This window comes from Crotalus tigris, unplaced genomic scaffold, assembly GCF_016545835.1.
Source record: "Crotalus tigris isolate CLP2741 ecotype Arizona unplaced genomic scaffold, ASM1654583v1 scf7180000017663.5292952, whole genome shotgun sequence".
Classification (NCBI taxonomy): Eukaryota; Metazoa; Chordata; class Lepidosauria; order Squamata; family Viperidae; genus Crotalus; species Crotalus tigris.
The window spans coordinates 304,230-330,167 of record NW_024096550.1 but is presented as its reverse complement, the minus strand read 5'-3'; the positions used below and the strand labels follow the sequence as shown (position 1 = coordinate 330,167).

Here is a 25,938-nt window from a genome sequence, read left to right as displayed (position 1 = left end):
CCACTCGGAGGTTGAGAGTTCAATCCCAGGCGGCGACAGATGTTTATCAGGGCATGAAGAGAAAATACCTACTGCGATCTCCACGTAGGTATCAGGGAGGGCATCTGGCCAGTAAATGCTCAGCTCCATTCAATCGCCCAGACTCCACCCCGATAGAAGGGATTACTGGGACCTTGAGCTTGTTTGGAGGTTCTAGCAGGGGAGCGCAGCTATCGTATACCCTTGACCGAAGATCGGTACACTTGTTTCATAGGTTATGGAGTTAAAGGTTAATTATGATAAATTTTTTTTCTCTTTTTTCTTTTCTTTTTTTTCTTTTTTCTTAATTATTATAAATTTTGTTATTATTAACCCTGTATTCTGCTCTGGGAAGTGAAGGGAGGGGGGTTGGGGGCGGGAGGGAGGGTAAGGGGGTGGGTTTTTTTTTCTACTTTAAAATTTTATTGTATTTTTATAAATGCTTGTATATTAAAAAATAAAAAAAATTCAATAAAAAAAAGGGATTACTGGGTCGTAAAAAGAAAAAAAATCTGATAATTATTGAGTTAAAGAAACCACTGTGGGAAATGGACTTTGTCCAACGTCCTCTCCACCCCATCTCAAAATTTCAGAAACAATCCCTCTCCATTGTTTTCATGGATCTTTTTATGATCTACTTGAGGATTCTTCCAGGTGCTGAGGACAGTGAGTGGTCTATACTTCCTAAATTATCTTTTTTTTTTTTTTTGCCCTATTTTCAAGCAGAAACAGTTGTTTTCCTTCACTTGTTGGTTCTTGCTGGCTGGGGAATTCTGGGAGTTAAAGTCCACAGGTCATAAAATGGCCACTGTTAGAGACCCCCGTTCCAGGACAGGCAGAGTCGGGTCGGTCTCTGCTGAAGGACCAAAGCAGGGATGGAAGCCACCTTCTCTGTAACCCTCTGAATAAAGGCCGTTTCCCTTTCCAGCAGCCTCCCAGCGACAGGCTGTGCACAGCCACCTGGAGACGCCCTCCGGAGCCGCCATCCTTTGCCACAACTGTGGGAGTCCGTGCAAAGGAGAAGTGCTGAGAGTGCAGAAGAAGTATTTTCATATTAAGTGTTTCGTTTGCAAAGGTACGTGCGATAACTTCTGTAGTGGGAAAATGACGTGAACACTGAGCTTTTTTGCCATTTTGCTATAAGGGGGCCCGGATGTTCCTCCCTAAAATTTGCACACCGGCACGCTTTGCAGACATTCACACATGGGAAATAGGACAGTTAAATTAGGGGAGGGTCCTGTCCCCTTTTTGCAGGTATTGCATGCAGGAATCACATAGTCACAGCCAACCGCTGGTCTTTTTTGACCCACACACATGCTAACCTTCTCCTCCCCCCCCCCCCGTCTACGCATAGCCAGGGTATTATATCGTTCCTTATTTCTGAACAGAGGTTTAGATTTGTATTATACCCCAGAGCTGAAAATTAATTGAGGGAAACATAATTTGCACGTGGGAAAATAGGACAGTGAAATTAGGGTGGGGTGTGACTGTGCTACTGAGTGTTGACGATCCAGTTGCTGCTACAAACACAAAGGACGAGGCTTGGGAGGAAAGGCCCTCTCCGTGGCGTTAAGTCTCTCCCAAGCCTCAGCCTTCAGGGTTTGTAGCAGCAACTGGGTGTCAACTCTCAGTGGCGCAGTCACACCCCACCCTAATTTCACTGTCCTGTTTTCCCACGGGCGAAGAAAGGCCCAGGACCCTTCCAGGGAAGGGAGAATCGGATTTTTTTCTGGTCTTGGCTTTTCCTGGGAAAGGAAGAGGGGCCTCTTCTGAGCACATCAGAAGGAGACCGAAGCATTCTGCGACGGTCACAGATTGGCCAGTGAGGAGACTGCAGGGTTAAGAGGTAACTTCATAGTAAACACTATGTAAACACAAGGCCATTGCTGGCGGGGGCGGGGGGGGGGGGCTCAGGCAGTTGGCCCAGAGCAGACCCCTCCCTGGGCAAATCTAAAAATAGGGTCCTTCCAGAGAACTGAAATGTCATCCTGGAGAGCCGGCACACGGCGCGAGAGGGACGGGCCAGTGGCTGGCTGGAAACAGTTGCTGGATCATGAAAGCTAGAATCAGGGCGTCCGCGTTCCCAGGGCCAACCAGGAGGGCACAGCAGAGACGCCGCGTCCAAAGCAGCGGCTGTGCCTTGGCGTAAGCTGGGCTGCAAAGGCCCGGTGCCCCTCACAGGCTCCCGCTCGGTAGGAATGCCGGGGGTTGGGGCCCTTTGGAGCAGGAGAGCTTATTACCACGGGGCCTCTGTGGCCGAAATGCAATGCTGGCCGTGGGCTCTGGCTCGGACGCGGGCGCCTGGACGAGAGGACCTGCAGCCCTTTTGCAGAACAGGCCACGGCCTCTGTTCATAAGAATGAAGGCAGCTCTCCAAACAACCCAAAGGTGTGTCTCGGGACTCCTGAGCAGCTGGTCCCTTAGATTTCTGGGGTGGGGGTGTCGCTGCTGCTTCTCTCGGTGGGGAGAAGCGCCTTGTGAGCTGGTGGCCCCAGGACCTTGGACATCTTCTAGTCCGACCGATGCTGGAAGAGGACAGGGACCTCTCCCCCCCCCATGGTTTGGTTCCCAGGGGGTCCTGCAGGAGGATGAGGGGGAAACGGTCAGATGCCTGGCCTGTTCCCCCACCGCTCCCGGTGCCTGGCCTGGGGCCTCGGAGAGGGAGGCTTTGTGCTTCAGCTCCCTGGGTCTGTTTTGCTTGCAGCCTGCGGATGCGACCTGGCCCAGGGGGGCTTCTTCGTGAGGCAGGGGGATCACATCTGCACCTCGGACTACCAGCGGCTCTACGGCACCCGGTGCTTCAGCTGCAATGAGTTCATTGAGGGCGAGGTGGTCTCCGCCCTGGGGAAGACCTACCACCCACGCTGCTTCGTCTGCGTGCTCTGCAGGTAGGCGCCTGGGCGCCCCCTTTTCCCCTTTCCAAAACGGGTTCGGCCCACGCTGTTTTTCCCCTGGGGCTGCTCCAGAGAGTGTCCAGGGCAGCGGACAAGAACCTGGGGCGCCATCCAAGAACCGGCTTCACTCCAGTTCAGATCCTCTGCTGATGGGGAAGCCGGAAGCCTCCATCCAGGGGCCCAACATGGCTCCCAAGTGCTGTGAGCCTCAAGGGCCGCCCAGATCTGTTTGTCCCTGTAATCCCAGAACCCTCCCCTCCCCCCCCCACACACCCTCTAGAAGGGAGAGAGGCAGCCCAACAGCCTCTGGCCTCTTTGTCAAACCTTCAACAACCGGAGAGGCCGGAATTGCCCAGGGTGTTAATAATCCCATTTAATGCCAGGAGAGAAAGGGGCTGGGATGCAGGCAGAATGCCGGCCTTTGTTGATTAGTGAAATCAGGAAGGTGACTGTCTCTCCGAATTGCTCGACTTTCTTTCTCCCAGATTGCGAAACTGGGGGTCTCGGAGGTCTTTGGAGAAAACTTTTTTCTGCTCTGGTTCTCAGCTTTTGAGATGCTCCTTTTTTTCTCTCTCTCCTCTGAAAACTTGTCCACTCGGCTGCAGCCTTTGGGAACACATCAGAATTCCCCAAATCTCAGAGGAGGAGAAACTTTGATTTCCCGCCTGTGACTGATGATGTCCAGTCCTCCAGGCTGTTTGTTTGGGGGTGATGGTGGGGATTTCTTGTGTCCTTCTCCATCCCTGCTTTGGATAAGACCTAGAAGAGTTCTGGAGAGACTTTGTGCTGGTCAGAGTGTATAGCTCTCTTAGGAATTAAGAACTCTCCCCTTAAGGGATAGCCTTCTGGGTAATGTAGTTTAAGTTACCTGGTCATATCTGTATTCGGACTGGCCACTGGGAGGGACTTCAGATTAGGTACCGGATTTCCTGGCTACGTGCCAGCCAGCGAGGTCTTTATGAAGTCCAGCCACAAGATCTGTTTGCTTCGTTAGCATGGAAGAAGCTATCCTTTTTTAACTACGTGATGGGTCCAGATTATGACCTGTATTTCAGAAGGATCTCTACAGTAACTGTAAATTAATGTTTGGAGAATGCCTGGTGAATTAAAGTAATCTGCATGCAGCCTTTCCGTGGAGTTAATCTGCCCGTATCAAGTAATAGGTAGCAGCAGCCTCCTTGCTTGATACAGAACAGACTTCGTGCTAGTCGAGAGAGGTCCAGGCAGCTTCTCAGATTCTTGGAGAATGACCCTTTATAGCTTTCTCATTCCAGCTCATGTGGTTTGTGTAAAATATACCCCTTCAGAAAGTGAACATTGTGCCCTTCAGTGTGTCTGCGCAAAGACGGTTAAATGTTGGTCTGATCTGAAGGGCAGCCACAAGCAAGAGTCATCCGGGTGACTGAGAAGGGGAGTGAAGGAATGTTTGTGGAGGAAAATGACCCCTTCTGCAGAGGATTTCCACGGGGGAAAAGATTGAAGGGAGGGGAGACAAAGGGGAAAGAGAGCCGGAAGACCCCTTTAGTGATGCCGTTTCTACATCCTTCTGCAGGCAGCCGTTTCCTCCTGGGGACCGGGTGACTTTCAATGGCAAGGAGTGCATCTGCCAGAAATGTTCACTGCCCCCTGCTGGTGCCAGTTTTCCATCCCTCCGAAGTAAGTCGTTATCTTTAGGAATCTATTGCGAAGCGGCTGCTTTTAATAGCTGGAGGAAAATATCCTCCCTGAATATTTGCCTCTGGAGCCTCCAGTTTGATGTTAAGTAAACGGTGCCCAGAGTACCTTTTCAACCTCTGGCTGGCCTCCTGCAATGTGCGGGACGTGGTGCTGCTGATGGAGGCAGCCTATGCCAGCCAGATTCCTCCCTGTTTGGGTGAGAATAGGATGGATCCTGATTGCTGATCCCTGGCTCTGGGCCCAGTTCACGATGTGAATCGCTGCTCGGTGGTGGAGCCCCAGGACACCCCCTCAGCCTGCTCGGCTTGATCTTCCAGACAGGGACACACACACACCTGAAGGGGCTCTTAATTGTCCAGCTGTGAGGCTGCCCCCAGGCCGGTCTTGTCGGATCCCCTGCAAGGCCTGGTGGGTGTGGCAGGTGCAGCTTCCGGAGGTTTGACTTCCTCTTCACAGATTGCGGGAACTGTGGCTCCGAAATCAAGAACGGCCAGTCCTTGGTGGCTCTGGACAAGCACTGGCACCTGGCCTGCTTCAAGTGCAAGGCTTGTGGGAAGCTGCTCACCGGGGAGTACATCAGCAAGTAAGTGGGGGGCCCCCTTCGGTCACCTTGCGGGGGGGGTGCAGGTTGGGTAGTGCCAGCTGTTCTTCTGAAGTGCTGCGTGGCCGTGATCTTTTCTCCCCTGCAGGGATGGCGTTCCATACTGCGAAAGAGACTATCACGCTACCTTTGGGATCCACTGTGACCGTTGTGGGAAGTTTATCACCGGCAGAGTTTTGGAGGTAAGGCGAGGCTAAAAGAAAGGCGCAGCAGGAAAAAAGCAGCAGAGTTTGACTCGTGAGGTACCCGTCGGGCCCCAAGAACGACACATGGAGTTACTTCGGAGTAGTTTCCTTTACTGTTCTTCGCCTACAGGATCTTGCTGGAGTGAAGCAAGAAGAGGCTTCTTAACACTCTTCCTGCCACCCAAACTTCCCAAAGCAGTCCCTCCCTCCTGGGAATCCAGGCCACATTCCATCACAGTAGCAGAAGCTTTGTTTAATGTCATTTAAAAATCAGGAGAGACCCTGTTTCTCGAGGCAGACATCTTTATTTTGGATAGTTCTCTTGCTCTTCCTTCTCCAGTCAGACCTGCTTCTTGGACACTGCAGGATTTCAAGGAAGGCGAGCAACGGAATCTGGCCGAGGGGATGATGGGGGTTCCCTTGCCTGAGACTCCATTGATTGCCTCCCCCCTCCCCGCTTTTCTCACTTTTAAAATCCAGGCTAGAACTTTAAAAGCCCCCTTTTAAAACTTGGAGCAGAGAACGGAGGACAGATCCTGAAAACCTGAGCCCGGTGGCGTCCATCTGCTCAGGGCAGCAGGCTCTCTGCCCCACGCCCTTCCTCCCCTCTGGAAAGGAAGTGCCCCACTCATGATCGTGTAATTTCATTTCTTACCCTGCTCCTATGGGAGGAAGTGACTTTAAGGCCTCAGATGGATTTTTATCCCCTGGGGGGGAGTTGTTCAACCATGGCAAACCCGGCAGGCAGCGGGTGCTTATATGCAAAGCTCAGGCTAAATCCAGCCTTCTATTTAAAGCCGAAAGATCAATCACAGGCAGAAGAGTTACTGCAACTGGTGGAAGAAACTGGGCAGGGCGTGTGGAAAGGAACTGGCCAGGCACCTGCTGGAAGAGATCATAGATTTTATGAAGTGCCACTAGAAGAGACAGGGAAACGCAAGCAGTGACAAGCCTGGGGGGGGGAAACCCACAAAAATCATCATTTCAAAACACAGTAAAACTGTAAAGCAGATTTTTTTTTTTACATTTTGTCATCTGTTTGATAAATTACTAGTTACAGCCTTTTTATTTTCTTTTGTAAAGCAAGGTTGTGACTGTATCTCCGCTGTGAAGTAAACCGGGAGTATTTAGGATCTTTTCACATATTTAAAGCTGCCTCTTCCCTGAAGCCAGGCGGAAGCAGTTTTATGTGTGACTTGCGAGTCGGCTCTTTAACACAACTGGCCTCGCACTTCAGGGGACAGGAAGTGATTGTGCCCTCCGTGATTATGTTCACATTCACTACTTCCCCCCTCCCCCAGGCTGGAGAAAAGCACTACCACCCCACCTGTGCCTGCTGTGACAGGTGCAGCCAGATGTTCGCCGAAGGGGAGGAGATGTATCTTCAAGGTAAACCAACCCCTCGGACAGCCAGGCCTGCGAATTGACTGGCATTTGGGGTGGGCAAATGTTTCTCATCCGATTCCAGATATTCCAACCTCGAGATATCCTGTCAGGAGTTCAGGACGGTTAGTTTGTGTTTGAAATGGGAGGCTAAATATGATTCTCAGTCACGGTTGTCTCCAGGGTGCAACTGGACTGTTTTTTCCTTGAGGAAGAAGACATTTTGTTTCTCATCCAAGAAGCTTCACCAGTTCTGACCGATGAAGGTTCAGAAGTGATGAAGCTTCTTGGATAAGAAGCACATTGTCTTCTTCCTCAAAGAAAAAACAGTCCAGTTGCCTTTTGAAAAAAGCACCCTTGAGAAATGGGAGACTGTCTCAACAATTCCAGTAGCGAGGAGGAGCTGTATATTGAATGCAAACCACTTCCGGGGTGGCCAGAAGAGCTGTCCTCCAGTCTGCAACAGCTGGCTCTGGGGCTTCTTAAGCAGGAGGGACAGCCAGTTTGCAAGGTTTTTGTTTCATACGCAATGCCAGACAGAGCTTTCACTGGGATCATTCACTTTCAGTAAGGGAAATAGTCTAAAAAATAACTGAATAAACGGGCTGTGATTCCCCCCCCCAAAAAATATATGTACAATGTATATTTAGGACAGGGGTAGGCAACCTTGGCTCTTTTATGACTCATGGACTTCAACTCCCAGAATTCCTGAACTTGCCGTAGCCAGCTCATTGCGGCCAACTCACTGCGGGCAGCTCACTACAGCGAGTTGTCCCATTGTGTTTCTAAAAAGCTGCTGCTGGTTGCTTAGTAATACCCAAATGACCTTTGTGTGTCCGGTGACCGTGATACTGAAAGGATCAAAACATTGTCCCATACTTAGAATCGTGCAAATAATTAACTCACACGTGGAGACATCACCCTTCCCTCTGAACTTGGTTTAGCACATTCACCCCAACTCCAGAGGAATGAAACCTTCCCTGTTTAATTCCTGGCTGTCCAGCTAGATGGCGGCATCCGCCTGAGTGATGGAAGGTCAGACTGGCCAGGAGTTGGAGGGAAGCCCCCACCCCGAAGAAAAGCTGTGGGGATGTTTGCAAGGAGGGCGACCCATGAAGGAGGGCAGGGCTGGGTCTGAAGGGGGCTCCCCTCTGTAATCCGTGGCTGGGCAGAACCGTCCAGTAAAGCGGTCATTTGTCGTCTGTAGGCAGAAGGCTGAAGAAAAAACTTGGACAAACAGCTAACTGAGACTCTAATTCTGTTTTCAGGATCTTCTATTTGGCACCCAGCCTGTAGGCAGGCAGCCAAAGGTGAAGAAAAGGCCAAGGTAAGGGGGCCCGGCTGGATCTTATTTTATATCCTGCTGGACGTCTTTCTCAGAGCACAGGGCAGCATCCAGCCGCCTCTTCCTAGCTGCCCAGAAATCCCCCAGCCACCAGCCGGGAGCTCAAAAGAACCTCCTCTTTGAGGCAACGCTGGCAGAACTTTCCATTTTCCTCCGAGAAAGCAATGAGGAAATGTCCTGGGAATCTCCAGGCTCCACTCCCGGGACTGCCATCGCCCTAACTCACATCTGTCAAACTGGGGGTGCTTTTTCTTTCTTTCCAGAGCCATTGAAGGTGGTTCCCCCATTGTGGCGTGGAGGCCAAGCTGGGTTGCATTGCAGCTGGGCCTCTGTGGAAAGAGGAGAGTCTAAATGCCCCTCCCTCTAACAGCTCTACCAAGGCCGTGGAGAGCCCAGCCTCCCTCCTGGTTGGCCTGGTTGGACTGATTGATCCCCCCTGCATTGGCCCATCCCTCCAGCCCACCTGGGAAAGGAACGCATTCCACTGGGTGATCTTGTGAAACTTCTGCCACCCCATAAACAGGCAGGCAAAGCAAGAGGTTTTTGGATCCTGGGCTTAGAGTGGCAAACGAATTCAGCCTCCCTTTTTTAGGCAGCTCTGCTCCTGGGTGGGGAAACTATTGGAGGCACAGGACCATACGCAAATCTAGAAGCGTCTCCCTGTTGGTTCTCTGTGGTGCTTTGCCTGTTGCTGTCCTGGCAGGAGAATCCAAAGGGGATTCTCCTCATACTGATGGATGATGTCCTTGTGCCTGGAGTGCCCTGGAACTCTTAAGTCACACTTTGCTCTGCAGCCTTTGGGGCAGAGAGGCTGGAAACACCTGGTCCAGTGGGCATCGCAGGAGGTATAAACTGCCCTTCTGTCTAACCGCCACTGGCCACTCGGTACAAGCCCACATGGCTGGCAGGGGCTGAATTTTGCCATGTTCAGGATCAGCAGCCAAATTCTGACCTTGCAAGAGAAATGTACTGTTCCTAGAAAGAATTTTAGTATCTTTTTTTTTAACCTGGCTTCAAAGCTATATTTTATCTGGAAGACATACCTTTTCTTTCTCTTTCTTTTGTAAGTCATGACCATAAATTGAATAAACTGAGTTAAACACTCAAGGGAGACCTTACTTTTTACTGGGATGGGTCTTGTCCCCATCCTCTCTAACCGTTTGGAAAGTGAAAGAGAAGAGCGTCTCCCGAACGGAAAAAGGGAAGGTGAAAAGGATGCAGACCATGAAATGTTAAGAGCAGCAGCCTCCGTGCTCAGAGTTAGTGATGAGTAAAGGAAAGGGGGCAGTGTTGTTGTTTTCTTTCTTCAGTTCAAGAGGAGACGGGCAAAAGAAAGGCAAGTATAGATTTAGCCAAGATAAAGGATGGGGACATTTTGAAAGGGAACCTGAGGGTGAAGACCTTGGGGGACGAGGGAAAGAGATGTTGCCTAGGAAACAATCAAACGAGAGAGGGGGGGAGTTAAAGGTCAGAGGAAGAAATTTAGGAAGTTAAAAATGGTGGTGGGAAGTCTGCAAGCATCTGTTAATGTGGCTTTACGATGAAGTAGAATTCGCTCACCACTCATCATGTTTCCTGTCTGGTCTTCTTGGGCAGACTCTCGTACGTCTCATCTAGTCTACAACTAGTCAAAGGAAGTTGTGCAACTGTGCAAGTGAGATAATTGTGAGAAAAATGTTCCTTTGAGCGATGGATTTGGAGACGGTTACTAAGAGGAGAGTCCCTGTAGCTCCCATGCTAGCGAAAAACGAGGGGTAGTCTGTTTCTGACTCACACAGTTTATTTATAGGCATAAGTTTTGATGAGCTGCACTTTCTCCCTTTAAATAAAATGTATGAGCTGGAAAAGAAAATAGCAGACTCCAGGAGATCAAGAATACCAGGGACAGCGAGTCTTTGTGGCGTTTCTCCGTCATCCAGGTCATGGTGCTTGTCCCAAAGGTGCTTTTTTTTTTTTTCTAAAAGGCAATTGGACTTTCTTGGGGTTTTTTGCTTGAAAACGTTTTGCTTCTCATCCACGAAGCTTCTTCAGTTCTGAAGTGCAGAAGCTTCTTGGATCAGAAGCGAAACATTTTCAAAGAAAAATCAAAAGAGTCCAGTTGCCCTTTGGGAAAAAAAGCACCTTTGGGTCAGTACTGGAGACTCTTGGAGCTGAGAATCAGCAAACGGAAACTGACGTATTGGACTTTGCTAGGTGGTGGGGGATGGACCAGGAAAAAAATGACTGCACCTGGAAAGGTTGAGAGAAGTAGGTAAAAAAAGGATCAGGTGAGTGGACAGAATCAAAGAATGTCCTGGAATGTCCTCGGTGTGTTGTTTACAAGACGGGGAGCATTTGGCCCAGAAGGCTCCTATCAAGATGGTGGCACTTTTTCAAATTCCTTGATTTTTGGCTTGCATAGATCCAGTGATCCGGCTCTCCTCCTTTGCTTCCTGCGTGATCCCGGACATGAGAAATAAGAGGAAAATGGAAATGGGGCAGTGAAGGAGGGACCTTTCCTATGGAGTGAAATTCTTATTTTCCTCGTGTTGCTAGAACTAAAAATGGTTGGTTATAAAACTAGTTGGTTAAAAAAATTCCAGTTTTGAAGTAATTGAGCCCTTTACCCGCTAATTTTAGGGCAAAGTTTATCTGTAAGCAGGAGGCTTTTAAGGTATTTTTACAAAAATAGATATGTTACAAAATTCATACCTATATTTGTTTTCAGTTGCAGGAAACCCGAACATCATCTGAAAGCATAATTTCGGTGCCTCCTTCAAGTACATCAGGTTCCCCAAGTCGAATAATTTATGTACGTAGCCGTGGGTAAAATGCAAAACAAAAAACAAAACAAAAAACGGGAAAGTAGGAATTTTTCAGAATACAACCATTTAGAAAACCGGTTATTTGTAAGGGATCGTCACCCGGAGTTCTTTGGGAGGAGCCTCTGGGTTTGGTGAGGTGGAGTGCTTGCATTTATTTTTATTTTTTTATATTGAAAATTTTTACAGTTTTACAATAAAATAGTCCCCCTCTCCCACCCTCCCCTTCCCCCCATACCCTCCCCCCTCCTTCCCAGAGCTGAATACAGGGTTAATAAAAACTAAAAAAAAAAACCTTACAACTTGAATAAACATCAAACAATTATAAATACATTCAAAAAAACAAATTTTTAAATACTTTAACTCCAATATATAAAAACAAAACAAACCAATAGTTCAAGTCGTTACCTTAAACATAAATTATTCAAAAGCTAAGTAATACTTTTTAATCTCATATTTGTGCTGTATAAAATTCACCCATCTTTTCCACACCAAAAAATATTTCTCTTGCGATTAATCTTTCAAATAAGCCTGAAATTTTTGCCATTTCAGATAAATAAGAAACTTTAAGAAACCATTCTTCTAAAGTAGGCAAAAACTCCTTCTTCCAGTATTGCCCTATCAGCAGCCTTGCCGCTGTAATTAAATTCAACATTAAAATAATTTCTTTATCATCACAATCAACAATAATGCCTAACAAAAACAATTGTGGTGTAAATTTTATCCTTCTATTAAAAAATCTTTGAATGTTCCACCAAATCTTAATCCAAAAAGCCTTTATATTTTTACAGGACCACCAAACATGATAGTTCGTTGCATCCAAACAACCACATCTGAGGGCTTGCATTTATGTAAGACACTTGTGTGGCTGACCAGCTCAGACAGCTGTCCAATATCTGGACTCAAACAAGAAAATAAAAAGAACTCCCATGATCACAGTCAAAGTCAGAGTGACAAGAAGCAGTAGCCAATTGGGAACACCAATATGCCTTAGGCCTGCCCTGGCAAGGATGCCCACCATCCTGGCCCCAGAGCTCGTTCCACCGTTCGGAGGGCCGGCCGCCTCGGGGCTAGCCGGACATTGGTGGGAGGCCATTGCTGAGGCAGGCCCATCGGACGGCCTTGTTTCAGAGAAGGGACCACAATCACGGGAGAGGCTGTGGGGGTGAGGGGACCCTTGGAGCAAGGTGGAGGGGGCAGGCAGAGCCTTCCTCCCTTCTTCAAGAGCTGGAAGCCAGAGGACGGTCGGGAGCCGCTTGGGCAGAGGCCTCCCTCACGGGTCCCTGGGCCGTGAGGAGGAGGAGGAGGAGGAGGAGGAGGAGGAGGAGGAAGGTTAAAGCATCATCAGATTGGCAAGGCTGCATTTGTGTAGCCCATCTCCATAAAAGGCCTAGCTCTGGCCTTCCTTCTGGCCCGCTCTGCCTCTGAGGGGGCCGATACCACCCCACGAGGGCCGTCCTGGAATGGCTCTTAAGCAAACTGGTGATCATTTCCAGTAACCTTCCCCAATCCCTTTTTAAAACGGAAGCTACTACTGTACGTTAGCTATTTTCCTGTTCTTAGAAATAGATGCTATTTCAGGAAAAAGTTTCATTTTCTTTTCTCTTGCTGTTGGCAATTTCACACTGTAAGTTCTCTAAAATCTCTGGGGGATCCATTGTAAGGAGCCAGGATTTTTTTATTATTATTTTTGTTATTCCCTTTTGCACTTTGTCAAGGAAGCTGCTACCTTCCGTCCTTCTCTCTTCTCGTTCAGGCGAAGCTCGGGGAGGAAATCCTGGACTACCGGGACTTGGCCGCCCTCCCTAAGAACAAGGCCATCTACAACATTGACCGCCCAGACATGATCTCCTACTCTCCCTACATCAGCCACTCGGCCAGCGACCGGCCCAGCTACTACGTTGAGGTACTGCCGGTCCCTGCGGGTCTGGAGCAGCGCCCGTTGCACTGGGACTCCAGTCTCGGTTTCCTCTCCTGCTCGGGTGTTCACGCCCTTTCACGGGGCAGGTGTGAACACTCGAGTTCAGCGCAAAGCCCTGTCCGTTACACCACAGTCCGGCCTAAGTGCCACATTTGTTTCGTATCTTTTGCTTCCTGAGGGGGGAGATGAAAGTTCGCATTTTTTCTAAAACTAAAATCACAAAATTGTGGGATCCAACCTCCTGCTCAGGGCAAACAGTCCCAAGAAAGGAACGTTGCCTACCTCAGGACGGCTGCCGAGGGCAGGGCTGCCTTTCCCTCTCCTGACGGCGTAAAAATAGGTCCACCTTCCCTGCCTTCTTCACAGGGTGACCAAGAGGACCAGCCCCTCAAGCCGGGCCGGATTTCGAGCCCCAGTTCCACCAGCTCGCTGGGCTACGGGCGCACCACGCCTCTCTGCGCTTCGCCTCCGAATTTCAGCCGAGCAGGTAAGAGGCCCGGCAGGCTGAGGCCCATCGTCCTTCCTCCCCCGGAAGAGACCCCTTTCCCTCTTCCGGAGCGGGTAGCCAAGCCATCCCAGACTGGGGGGCCGGTGTGGCCCGGAAGGCTTTAAGCACGGTCGGACAGCCCTCTCAGGGAGCCCTTTCTGACCAGCAGCAGCCCGTATCCCTGGCCTCCAGGCCTCTCCAGGGAAGGAGAAAAGCCACGTAGCAGTAGGGAGCAGGGAGCAATTCTTCCGCCGTGGCCTCTGCTTTTCTGGGGGGGAGGCTGGGGATTCCCTGGGCTGCCTCCTTCTGAAAAATTAATGCCATTCAAACGGGTCCCGGGTGTCGGAAAGGCCTGTGGATAAACACACCTGAGTTGACTGGCCATTGTCATGCTTGGCAGTTGTCTGGGACTGATTTTATTATCCATCTATGGTATTTTTTAGGGGAAAGGCAAAACATAGACATTTTTGCCAAAGATATTTATATTTTTCTGGTGTATCTGCATGTGTTTGTATGCCTTTGGCTAGAACAGTGGTGGCGAACCTATGGCACGGGTGCCAGAGGTGGCACTCGGAGCCCTCTCTGTGAGCACGCACGCCGTCGCCCCAGTCCTGGGCCTTCAGCTGGGTTTTATAAAACCTTTTCACTTTAGGTCTCCGCCACCGTGTGCAAAAAAAAAAAAAAAAAAAAGATTCAATCAGTCAATTTCAACTTCTCGTGAGAAAAAAAAAGATCTTGCAAAGTTGGAATTGATTGATTGAACTTTTTAGCCCCTCCCCCAGTCTGCTGTTACCACCGCAGCCATGCCCACCTAATGCAGCCTTTGTGAGCAAACGGAGAGTGTGAGAAAGCCGGCCCTTGAGGGCAATTACCTTGAACGCCTTTCTCTATAGAAGAAAATTACGGACGTTTTTAATAAGACAGGAGACATACGTGTGCCTTTCAGTTTCTTTGTTTGTTTATTTCGTGTCTTGTTCTGGATGAAAGTAAGGGATGAATCGCCTTCCCCTTCTTTAAAACTGCTGAGGAAGCGCTGGAGAATTGCGAAGGCTGGGAAAAGCCCAACAGGCTGAAGAAAGAAACAGGGGTGGAAGAGGCTGAGCTTCAGGATTCTGCCAGAGCCCTTGGCCGAGGGGAGAACCTTGAACCCAAACCACCGGCCTGCTCCGAGAGGGTGGAGTGCGGGGGCAAATCCCCTAACCTGCTCTCCAGGGTGCTGCCCTCTTGGTTTGGCTGGGCTGAGAGGCAGGCCGGATCCCCTAGCAAAAGACCCAGAACACGTTCACACAGGGAGGCTGAGACCTGGGAAAGGCAGTGCGAGGAGGAGGGGGGGTGGCTTTCGGTTTTCCAGGCAGAGCTGAGGGTCTTGGGGGGGGAGGGGGCGGAGAGGGCCCTCTGCCAGTGAGAAATGTCCTCGTGCCAGGCACTCCCTTTCCACAGGAGGATCCGTCTTTGAGACCCTCGGGGGGGGGGGCACATCATTTTATTTGCAAGCAGGCTTTCTGAAATGCTTCTGGGATGGGACTTTTTTCTGACATTTGCCTCTTTTCTGTATTTCCAAAACTGAGAGGAGCTCAGTAGCCCCTTTTCCAACTAACCAAGCTGACTGGAAGGCGTAGGCCGCAGAGAGGGGGGTCTTGGGGGTAACGCCAGCCCCACTGCACCGGCCGGCTGCTCCCCGAGGGGCTGGCGGCATCTCCTCGTGACCTGCATTGGAGGGCTGGGGCGCTCGAGAGCTCCGAATAGTTGAGCCTGATTGGCAGAGCCAGCTAATCCAAGTGGGCCTTTACAGATGTGGTCCTCTCCCTGCCCCCAGCCCGCTGGGGAGACAGCTGTCACTCATGCTTTTCTGCCACGCGTCAAAATTTGTGTTTTCTGGATCTCTCTCTCAAGTCCAGCTGTCTGGATGGGTCGATGGACGAGAGTGCTAAAGCCTCCCATGCGCACACTACAAATTCCCTCCTGAGCCAAGACCTTCACTCTGTGGTGTGCCGCAGAAGTGCTCTCGGATAACCTTCGGGGCCATTTTATTTCTATTTTTAGCACATTTATCCACAGATTGGTGAGAAAGTTGGCTTTAAAAAAAAAAAAAAGAACCAGTTTCACTGATGGAGCAGTCAGAGGAAGGACCGGTCTTTGAGTTGTGCTTTTTGTTTGTTTGTTTGTTTGCATGTTTGCATGTTTTTGTGTTTGGCCTGCTGAGATTGGCAGGAGCCCCGCCTCTTTCACTCTCATGTTGTGGCATGGTGACGCAGGCCCCGCCCCTTTCCTAAGCCTGTGCACATTCACGGAGCCCATGTGCCAAAGGAGAGCTGCCATTGGGCCAAAGCCATGCTGTGTATCCCACCCCTCTCTCTCCACAGTCAGCTCTGCTGGACCCTCTAGAGCAGGGGTCCGCAAACTTGGCCACTTTAAGACTTGTGGACTTCAACTCCCATGGCTGGCTGGGGTGTTCTGGGAGTTGAAGTCCACAAGTCTTAAAGTGGCCAAGTTTGAGGACCCCTGCTCTAGAGGGTCACAATGCCCCTGATGTGGGCCTGGCTTTTCCGCCAGAGGGGGGGGACCTTCAATGTAAGATTGCTCTCCTCTTGGCCAAATTGCCAGGAGTGGCCCTTGGAGACTGGAGATGTCACCCATGGCTGACAACTGGCTAGACCTCCTTGCTCGCTCCAGCACGGCTACCTCAGCATCTCACGTTCCCCCCCCCCCTCTCTTTCTCTCTCTGTCACACACACACACACCCTTGGTAAGAGGAGGCCCCATTCCTGGCACTTCGTTTGGGCTTTTGTGATATTGTCTGAAGGGCGTTTGTGCCCTGGCTGGTGTGGTTGACGTTTCCCAAATAAGCCATGAGTTTGACACTTACCTGTGTTCACGGACTTGATGGCCGTGGTCCTGAGTGACCTTGGGGATAAGTAGTTTTTCTTCCAAGTCCTAAAGGAATAATAGCACGGTTTAGTTACTGCTTTCCTGTGGCTAGTAAAGAGCCTTTAATACGGTCTCCCTTTGAAATTCAAATCAAAATGTACTAATGGGTATTAAGATGGACCCTGCTGTGCCCTGCACATATTACACCCTGACACATTAATTTTAAGATTAAGGTTTTTCTTTTCATCCACTAAATAAGGTTGATTTTACACATGGTGCAAAACATGAATGCCTTTGGGTGCTTGTTTCCCTTTTATGGGGTTGGATGTTTAGGGTGATGTATCAGCCTAGGGACTGTGCTGATAAGACATGGTTTATGGCTACGTGGGCATTTCTGTTGCAGACCCCCTGGTGTGAGCAGCAGCTGCTCCTTGCTAAAGCAGCCTCTTTTCAGGCTCCAGAGCGCTTCAAGACTTGCATTGGTTTAAGGAGATTCCTCCTTAAAGCAGCCACATCTTTTTTCAGGTTCATAGGAAAGCCGGGGGGGGGGGGGATGGCTGTTTTATTGGTTAGCAAAGAGGTGCTGTGTGCACATGAGATCCATGGGACAATTTCCAAATCTCTTTCAGGCTGCACACCCCCATAATGGTCACGTCTGAACTATGCCACTGTGGTCTGTTCAAGTAACCGTTGCTTACTGTGACTTGAACCAATGCATTGCTGCACAATTGAGATTAATTATGGACACCCTGACTGGCAGAAGTAGTGATAATGGGGAAGCCCTGCACTGGGCAGGAGAACAAGGCTCCAGCTAGGAGGGCCCTGCCAGGAAGCGGGTGGGCTGTGTCCAGACTGGGAAAGGAAGGGGGCAGGACCTAGACCACCCCTTTTCTTTGGGGTGCACTTCCTACTGAAGCAGAGGGGCTTTTTGTCCTGGGTGCAGAGCAGAGGGGCTCCTGGGGTCCTTGGCCTGAGAAACCGGCCGGTCTGGGGCGCTGCCTGCTGCCAGGATGGCAGTCTGACTGGGATGCTGGGAACCGCCAGAGCCACGGGAAAACACGCATTGCGTGCATTGAAAGATGTGTTTGTGCGAACTTTCTAGCAAGTGAGAGAGCGAGTTTGTTTTCACTGAACTTTCTGTTGCCCCCCCAGCTGGTACCGAGACCCCTGGTACCAGTAGCTGCATCTCCCTGCCCACCTACCCCAGCCTTCCCTCCGCATTCAGACATCATTACGTCCCCTTCTTCAAAGGTAAGGCTCAGGAATGTGCTGTGGTGCCTGTGGACATCTCCCGCTGTGTGCTCCATGCCTTGTGTGTCTGCATGTGCCTGTGTGGCGTATTTTTTCTCCTGACGTTTGTGAGTCCTTTCTCACTTTAATTTCCAGCCCAGGCCCTCCACGAGAACAGAACGGTTACAGAAGGCAAAACTTTTTAAATTTGATAAACCATGTTGCATTATTTTAAACAGGTTTTGTCACTGTTTGGGTAAAAAAAAAAAACCCAAAAAACCCTCATGGAAATAAAGAGACTTTGCAGGATCAGACGCAGAATTTGTGTGGGGATTTGGAGAACTGGCCAGGACGAGGATACTGAGGCAGGGATCTCTTGCCGTTCGTCGCTGTAGCATCGCAGAGGCTGTTTCGGCCTCCCCGCGTCTCCGCCGGTTGCTGTGGGCCGAAGGGGCTTTGCTAGCTTCGATGTCAGTGCTTGTGATCAGACACAAGGGGAGGGCTCTGGGGGCCCATTTGAGACCCTGGATGACCTCAGCCAAATGCAGGAGGAGGAGGAGGAGGAGGAGCTGGGCTAGGAATGCCCTGAAGCTGGGTGGGCAGCCGTCCACCTGACCTGCTCTACCTAGAGGAGAACAAAGCCACAAGTGGCCTCTGGGATCCCAGAACCGAAGCGGATCCCAGAAGCCCTTCCCCTGATCCCTGCATCCGATCTGCCAGAGGCCCCTGCCAAGGGATGGCCTTCCCAAGAGGGTCGCTGCCCTTTGGCCCTTTCCCCTTAAGACGCACACAAGCACCCTTCTCACACCGGGTGCCCCCTTGCTGGTGCCTCCTTCGGTGCCCCTTCCTATGGCTGATGGGCCACCCTGGACCTGGAAACAGGAGGGGGGGGAGTGCAAGAACGGAGGGAGCAGAATAGGTACCAGGTCAGAGAAAGGAAGCTTTGCTGAAAGTGGTTCCCACCATCCTCTTCCCTCACCCCTCCCCCCACATCCTGACCCTGAGTCACGCTGGGTCCTTGATGGTCTGAGTTTCTTGCTGGCAGCCGTGAAACTGCAGGGGACCCTCAGCTGCAGCCCACTCGCCCCTTACCAAACATAGCAAGTTATTTCACACACAGAAGCAGCTGTGATGATGCTTCTGCACCTTGTGCTTTTTCGTCCTGCCTAAAGAGTCTTTCAGCTCCGTCCAGGGGAGGCCTTCCTTCGCGGGGCCCCTTAAGACCCCCTTTGAAAAGAGCCAGGAGACGAGCCGTTGCTTGTCACATCGGAGAGGGGGGACGCTGAGTTGTGCAGCCGAGTGGTGGGCCGGCCGTGCCCAAAAGGCCGAGCAGAGCAGCCGGAGGGAGGGGGCTTTTTTGAGAGAGGGGGGGAGACCTGTCCAGAGAGCTCATCACATGCGTGGGGTCTTCCAGCTACAGGCTTTGCCTGGTGAGACAGAGGATGGCGATCAAGGAATCCCCCTGGCGTCCCAGAATGATGGGTTCCTTCCAGATGTTCGGGGGAAACAAGCAGGCACAGTAGCCCTTCTGAAGGCGGTGTTTTGGCCCTGTGAATCCGTGACTTGATAGTCCCACATCTTCATTTATTGGAGAGATAATTCTGAGACCGATTCAAGCTTTTTGGCCCCAGAATCAGAGCCAGGGCTGAAATATGAGTCCCAAAGTGTTTTACGTGAATATTTGTTGGATTAACAAGTTATTTGAAAGAAGCTTTTTTTTTCTATTGAATTTTATCTATTTTGCTTGCCATTTTTTTTGTTTTGTTTTATATGCTTTTTCTTTTCCTTTTCCATTTTTGTGCTCTTCCCCTTGGAGGCAGTGAAAGTGGCCGGAGCACCCCAAGCTTATCCCTCTGCTCAGACAGCAGATCTGCGTCCTCTCTCTACCCGCAGGCACCCAAACATTTTCATATTCCAGGTAGGATTCACGACTCCTTTCTCATCCTCCCTTGGGGCCCTCTGCAGCGTCCTACAGGCGGACAGGGGGGCTGCTGGGTAGTGAGAGGCAGAATGAACAAAAATGCCTACGTTGTATAAGATCTAAAATAAGATTTTCTTTAGAATAAATGGCATGTTTCTGTGGAACCATCTCTTCAGAAACCCTCTCACTGGTGAAAAGCCCTTCTGGAAGCATCTGCAGGGAAAATAATTCTCCAGCATCTGTTCCTTTGCTAACAAGGAGTAAAAAACAGAGAAGTCCTGGAGTTTGCAGATTCCCCAGTTGAAGTCAGCGGTGTCCCAAGCTGGCTTTTTAATAGGAGAATTTCACCTCCGTCTCTCCCCACCCTCCTTCCTCTCTCTGTCACAGGGAGAGGCTGGTGCTGGGGGAGAGATTGAGGGAGGAAAGGGAGGAAGGAAGGAAGGAGGGGGGGAGGGAAGGAAGGAAAGGAAGGAAGGAAGAAAGGAAGGGAAGGGAAGAACAGTGAGCTTCCCATTGGCCTGGATCCCAATGTTCTGCTCCGTGAAGGGGGAAGGTGAGGGGCTCCAGGGAAGCCGGTCCTTCCTTCCGTGGGAAAGAAAGTGGCACTGCCCCCCCCCAGAAGAAGGTGGAGTCCAGTTCAGTGCCCTTGCTTGAGACGGGTGGGGAAGAGGGCGGGAGGGCTTCCAGACAGAGAAATCCGGTTTCCATTGCTTGTTTTTTTCTTTCCTTTTTTTCTTTCCTTTTCCTCAGAGACTGGAATAAAAGATAACATCTATAGGAAACCCCCCATCTACCGACAGCATGGTACAGTCTGCTTTGCTCAGCTGCACTTTCCCCTTCTTGGCACACTCCCCCCCCCACATACACACACACTCCCGGGGCATGTGGGTCGCTGCCTTGTCCTCCTGCAGTCAGTCCTGGGCTGCCATTGGGGCATTTTCACACACACACACACACACACAGCAGCCCTCTGGAGTTTTGCTGGCCAGCCACCGGTGGCCTGCCTGGATCTGGCTGTCCTGCTTTCCAGGGCGGGGTCTCCAGATCACGCAGGGCCCCTCAATCCGAGCAGCCTCTGGCTTCTGGGGCACCTGCCTGACTTGGGGGGGTGGGCTTCGTCCAGACGGAAGGCTTGGCTCTGCAGCCCTGCTTTTCTCCAGCCCCCGAGGGGAAGCCCTCCCGAGGTGGCCTGGCGCTTCCATGAGCATCCTCTGTGCCGGCCCTCACAGCCCTGGGCAAGTTGCGTGGTGCCTCGGCTGCAGCGCAGGTCTCCTTTCTGCCTTCCTGGCTGCCTCTTCTCCGTCCTTTCTGGGGAAAGGAGAGTCCTTGCGGGAGGCAGCTGGTCTCCTTCAACACCTGAGGGATGGTAGGACAGGATCAAAATGTCTTTTTCAAGAAAACGTTAGCATAAGAAAACGTTAGCATAAATTCGTGTTCTGAAGACTTGGCTGTGTACTTAAAGCTCACTTTTTCAAGAAGAGTTTGTAATTGCTCTGCAGCCTTTGGAGTGTGTCTGGATGTCATTGTGTGCAGGGTGGATTGTACAGGCGAGGAAACAAGGGCGTTTGACTTGTGCAGGAGGGCGCGTCCACCTTTTTAAATGGAAAGAAAAAAGTGAGCTCCACTGGATCTCAGGCTAGACACGGCAAAACCAAGAACGTTTTGTCTGCAGAGAGTTGGACGGTTCCAGGTGGTCCTCGGGCGACCTTGCTGGCTTGTGATCATCCTCTTGTTTCAGTTTATGGATCGGAATAGCTTTGAGCCCCCAGGACGGACAGTGCCTCTCGGGCTGCAGTCGGCCACGTCACTTGAGACGAACGCTGTTTCTAGAGAACAAGCAGGCCACGGCTGTCTTTTGCAGGTCTTAAATATCGACCAAACAAGCGTTTTAGGAACTCTTGTTAGCTTTTTTTTTTTACATTTTATTGTCACTCAAGTTTTCTGTCTGGATCTCAGAAAATCAGGCATGAGGTTTCCAGTCTGGGCAGATTAGAATGACTAAGAGGTGTCGCTGTTTGGAAATCACCACTGGCCACGTGACCTGAACACCCAGAGACAGTGAGGGATTTCTGTGGCCTCTCCCACATCTCTCCCTCCTGGAGGGGGGCAAACTGGCAGGTCCAGCTGCTCTCTGGCCCCTCGTCCGGCCCGCAGGGCCTTCGGACACAGGTCCTGAGGGCAGGCAGGCTGTTTTAGCCTAGATGTAATGGTGCAGTGGGAGGGAGCGTCATCACTCTACCAAGGCTCCAGCCCCACACTCTTCGTGATCCCCTCTCATGGCAAAGGGCCCCTCTTCAGGGGGGTGGTAAACAGCCCCTAGGAGCAAGAGCGACTGGGTCCCAACAAAACTCAGCCCCCCCCCAAAGTGCCACCATAGCAGGGGCTGCACAGTGAGACTGAACGGTGGGGTCAAATGGCCAAGCTGGGCACCTCGGCTCTCCCTCAGGCACCAGGCCAGCCGTGATGGCAGTTGAGAGCACGTCGGGCATGGCCTGTGGGCCGGGGCTGGGAGGAGGGTGAAATGAGACTGTCTGCGGCTGACTGACGTCATCCCCACATTTCTCCTCCGGGGCCAACTCCAGATCTGGTGCCTCCCCGGCAGGGAACCAGCCCTCCCCCCTTTGCCTCAGCAGGGATTCCACCAGCTTCCTTCCTCCTCCGAAGGGACCCCTCCCCACCTTTTCGCCACCTCCCATCTGTTGGGGCAGAGAGAGAGAGAGAGAGATTTAAAGTCAGGCCTTTTTCTCTTACTGGGACATTTTTCTATGGTCTAGCCTCAAGAATATCCGATGGCGACAGGAGCTCCAATCAAGACAGCAAGAAGGTAAATTTCAGTGGGATCCAGTGAGGATTCCCAGTAGCACAAGAGCCCTGTTTTGCGGTCCAGTACTGCGTTAAAACAACAGTGCATGTGTTTAATTGTGGTTGTGTTCAACACTTGAACAAAAATAAACCAGCTTTCCAAACAACCCTTCCTCCTCCCCTTCCTTCTTCACTGTTGTGATAAGTCTCAGTGATTTAAAAAAATCCCTTTGGGTAAAAGCAATGGAAATGGGTTGTCCCCAGGGTAGAAATCACTCTAAAGCTGGAAGAGAAATGCAGTTTTCTTGGTTCACCTAGAGAGCCCCCTTCCCTCCCTCCCTCCCTCCCTCTTGACATCAGACGAAACGTGGGAGATTTCTAACGTGGGACCTTGTTTCTCGCAGCTAAAGTCCAGCTGGCTGACTTTGAAAGGGGACATGGATTTTAGGACTAACTCTCCCGATCTGGATACTCAGTCGCTGCCTCAAAGCCCTGGGACAGACCGGCAACTTCAGCGGCTGCACAGCAACACACACTGCACCTTCCTGCGTGAGTAGCTGGCTGCTGCCAGGCCTGCCTGCCACGGGGCCGGGGGTGCCGGCCCTTCCAGGAGCTCCAGAGCAGGGAGCCAGAAGGGCAGAGCTACGAACGAGCTCCTCTGGGATGGAATAGAATAGAGCGGGAAGGGGCCTTGGAGGTCTTCTAGTCCAGCCCCCTGCTCTCCCCTGAAAGAGGACTCTTTCCTCTTCCCTACAGGATTCCCCTATTCCAAATCGGCTTCTCTTCCCGACTACGGAAAGCACGGCTTGCAGCAGCAGCAGCAGCACGTAGGTGGAGGACGTGAGAACGCCACACCGGGGCCGGGTGGACGATGGACCGAGGGTTGGCCCTTCACCAAGGCCCCTTTTTTCTTGCGCAGTCCATCCGGGGGTCTCCCGCCTCTCGGCTGCCATCATTCTTGGGGGTCTCTGGCCCCTTCCCTGAAACTCCCCCAATCCTCTCCCCCCACCCACCACCCCAGGTTTTCAGCAGCATTTTGAGAGCCTGCAAGCTCTGCTTGCTTTGGGCCTCCTCCCCATCTCCTGACTGGGAGAGACGGACACAGGATCTCCTGGGAAAACCTCTTGGCCCACGCTGGCCCCCCCTCCGCAGGCTGTCGTTAAGCAAATCCTGCCAGTCCTTATCCAGGGAGCCACCCCAATGCAAGCCATGGACGGGCTTGGCCCATAACCCTCTCAAAATGGGCCTAACAAATAACCTTGTGATGCCCGCTGTGTGTGTGTGTGTGTGTGTGTGTGTGTGTGTGTGAACGTGTAGGAATTGACTTCTACAGCAGCCTTCCCCCCCCACACACACACACATTGAATCTTCCTTTCTTTCCTAGGCCGCAGTGGTGGGCCCAGAGGACCCGGAGGCCGCCTGGGGGAAAAGAGGTACTTAGTCCACCCCACCCTCCCTGGGGCGGGCAGCAGGGGGGGGCGAAGGGGGTTTTTCCCCACAGGATGGATGCTGCAGCCCACAAATCGGGCTCCACAAAAGCCACCATCAAAACAAACGGGCCACTCCAGCTATACAGGACGGATGCGAACTGTAAAGCTTTAGGGGTCAGTGGAGGCCGGACTCTGGCTCCGGATTAGCCCCCTCGCTGGGCCAGACAGCCCCTCCCTCCTCCTCTGTCCTTCTGGCTCCGGAAGCGCACACCTGTTCTTCCCCCCCCCCTCCCCTGGCGCCTCCCCTGTGGTGCTGCCCCTCAGCCTCGCTTCCTCCCTGCACTCGCTTAGCATCCAGCCCTGAAACTTGGGGCGAGAAAGGAGTTGGTCTCCCCTGGTCTCTGCTAATCCGGGGATGGACCTGAACTGGCCAGGCCAGAGGAGAGGGTCAAGAGGTCCGTGTGCACCTGTCTGGCCAGCCCCCTTACCCCTGCTCATTGCCCAATGCAGGACCAGCCCTTGCTCTGCCCCAAAGGCCCCACCCCCCCACGACGGGGCTGCAGCAGCTGTCCTGCCCCCAGGCAAACCAGGGCTGCCCCTCCCTCCCATGATGGCCAAAGTCCTGCCCCTGGGGGGGGGCTCCCTCCCTCCTTGCTTTCCCCCAGAGAAAACAGGAGATTGCAGAAAGAGGCACACTGTATTCTAGCTGAACCTGCACTGATTAGTTTATTTTTCTTTGTCTTTTGCAGAATACAAGGTAAGGACATCAAAGCATGTTGAAATTCAGCCTTTTTGTCCCAAAGGTTGACTCCTTTCTCTTCTTTACTCCGTGTAAAAACTGAGCAAGTATGTACATCTCTCTAAAAATGGCCGCAAGGAGCCTGTTTTTCCAGGAATCAGACTTTTCCCCTTTCCTCCCAGGTCTACCCGTATGAAACCCTTATTGTCACCAACCGAGTTCGGGTAAAACTACCAAAGGATGTGGACAGAGCCAGACTGGAGGTAAGGAAGGAGGACATGGTTACCCTGGAGATTAATTGCAAACGTGAATCATAACAAACCCATCTCACAGAACTTCCAAGATTGGTTTTAGATTGATAGATTTCATTTTCTTTTTTCACACTGGCTTTCACACTGGCACAGACATCCTAGAATGTGAAGTGAAATGGGCCTTAGAAAATCTGAGCATCAACAAAGCTAGTGGAGGTGACAGTATTCCAGCTGAGCTATTCAAAATCTTAAAAGACGATGCAGTAATAGTGCTACACTCAATTTGCCAGCAAATTTGGAAAACTCAACAGTGGCCACAGGATTGGAAAAGGTCAGTTTACATTCCAATTCCAAAGAAAGGCAATGCCAAAGAATGTTCAAACTATCGCACCATTGCACTCATTTCACATGCTAGTAAAGTTATGCTTAAAATCCTACAAGCTAGACTCCAGCAGTATGTGGATCGAGAACTACCAGAAGTACAGGCAGGATTTCGAAGAGGCAGAGGAACTAGAGATCAAATTGCCAACATACGCTGGATCATGGAGAAAGCTAGGGAGTTCCAGAAAAACATCTACTTCTGCTTCATTGACTATGCAAAAGCCTTTGATTGTGTGGATCACAACAAATTGTGGCAAGTTCTTAAAGAGATGGGAGTACCAGACCATCTCATTTGTCTCTTGAGAAACCTATATGCGGGTCAAGAAGCAACAGTGAGAACCGAACACGGAACCACTGATTGGTTCAAAATTGGAAAAGGAGTCCGGCAAGGCTGTATACTGTCGCCCTGCCTATTTAACTTATATGCAGAGCACATCATGAGAAAGGCAGGGCTAGATGAATCAAAAGTTGGAATTAAGATTGCCGGGAGAAATATCAACAACCTAAGATATGCAGATGATACCACTCTAATGGCAGAAAGTGAAGAGGAACTAAAGAGCCTCTTGATGCGGGTGAAGAAGGAGAGTGCAAAAGTTGGCTTGAAACTCAACATTAAGAAAACCAAAATCATGGCATCCGGCCCTCTCAATTCCTGGCAAATAGATGGGGAAGAAATGGAGGTAGTGACAGATTTTATTTTTCTGGGCTCCAAGATCACCTCAGATGGGGACTGCAGCCAAGAAATTAAAAGACGCTTGCTCCTGGGGAGGAAAGCTATGGCAAATCTAGACAGCATACTAAAAAGCAGAGACATCACCCTGCCAACAAAAGTGCGTATAGTCCAGGCCATGGTTTTCCCATTTGCAATGTATGGCTGTGAAAGTTGGACCATAAGAAAGGCTGAGCGCCAAAGAATTGAGGCCTTTGAACTATGGTGCTGGAGAAGACTCCTGCGAGTCCCTTGGACTGCAAGGCGTTCAAACCGGTCAGTCCTAGAAGAGATC

At 51.1% G+C, this 25,938-nt stretch overlaps 1 protein-coding gene across 5 annotated transcripts in view; it reads left to right on the top strand.

The window, feature by feature from the left end:
• ABLIM2 (actin binding LIM protein family member 2) overlaps positions 1–25,938 on the top strand; it is a 34,228-nt gene that overhangs the window by 6,623 nt on the left and 1,667 nt on the right. For 2 of the 5 annotated variants that reach the window (XM_039335879.1, XM_039335880.1), the window contains exons 2-20: positions 947–1,093; positions 2,723–2,906; positions 4,465–4,568; positions 5,046–5,172; positions 5,279–5,372; positions 6,677–6,764; positions 8,027–8,085; positions 10,811–10,894; positions 12,661–12,810; positions 13,192–13,312; positions 17,333–17,431; positions 19,227–19,328; positions 20,082–20,135; positions 22,106–22,155; positions 22,538–22,682; positions 22,890–22,960; positions 23,518–23,566; positions 24,313–24,320; positions 24,485–24,565. In XM_039335879.1, coding sequence (XP_039191813.1) covers positions 947–1,093; positions 2,723–2,906; positions 4,465–4,568; positions 5,046–5,172; positions 5,279–5,372; positions 6,677–6,764; positions 8,027–8,085; positions 10,811–10,894; positions 12,661–12,810; positions 13,192–13,312; positions 17,333–17,431; positions 19,227–19,328; positions 20,082–20,135; positions 22,106–22,155; positions 22,538–22,682; positions 22,890–22,960; positions 23,518–23,566; positions 24,313–24,320; positions 24,485–24,565 — 1,817 coding nt within the window. The remainder of the gene's footprint in view (positions 1–946; positions 1,094–2,722; positions 2,907–4,464; positions 4,569–5,045; positions 5,173–5,278; positions 5,373–6,676; positions 6,765–8,026; positions 8,086–10,810; positions 10,895–12,660; positions 12,811–13,191; positions 13,313–17,332; positions 17,432–19,226; positions 19,329–20,081; positions 20,136–22,105; positions 22,156–22,537; positions 22,683–22,889; positions 22,961–23,517; positions 23,567–24,312; positions 24,321–24,484; positions 24,566–25,938) is intronic. The other 3 variants (XM_039335881.1, XM_039335882.1, XM_039335883.1) reach the window with 3 other exon arrangements.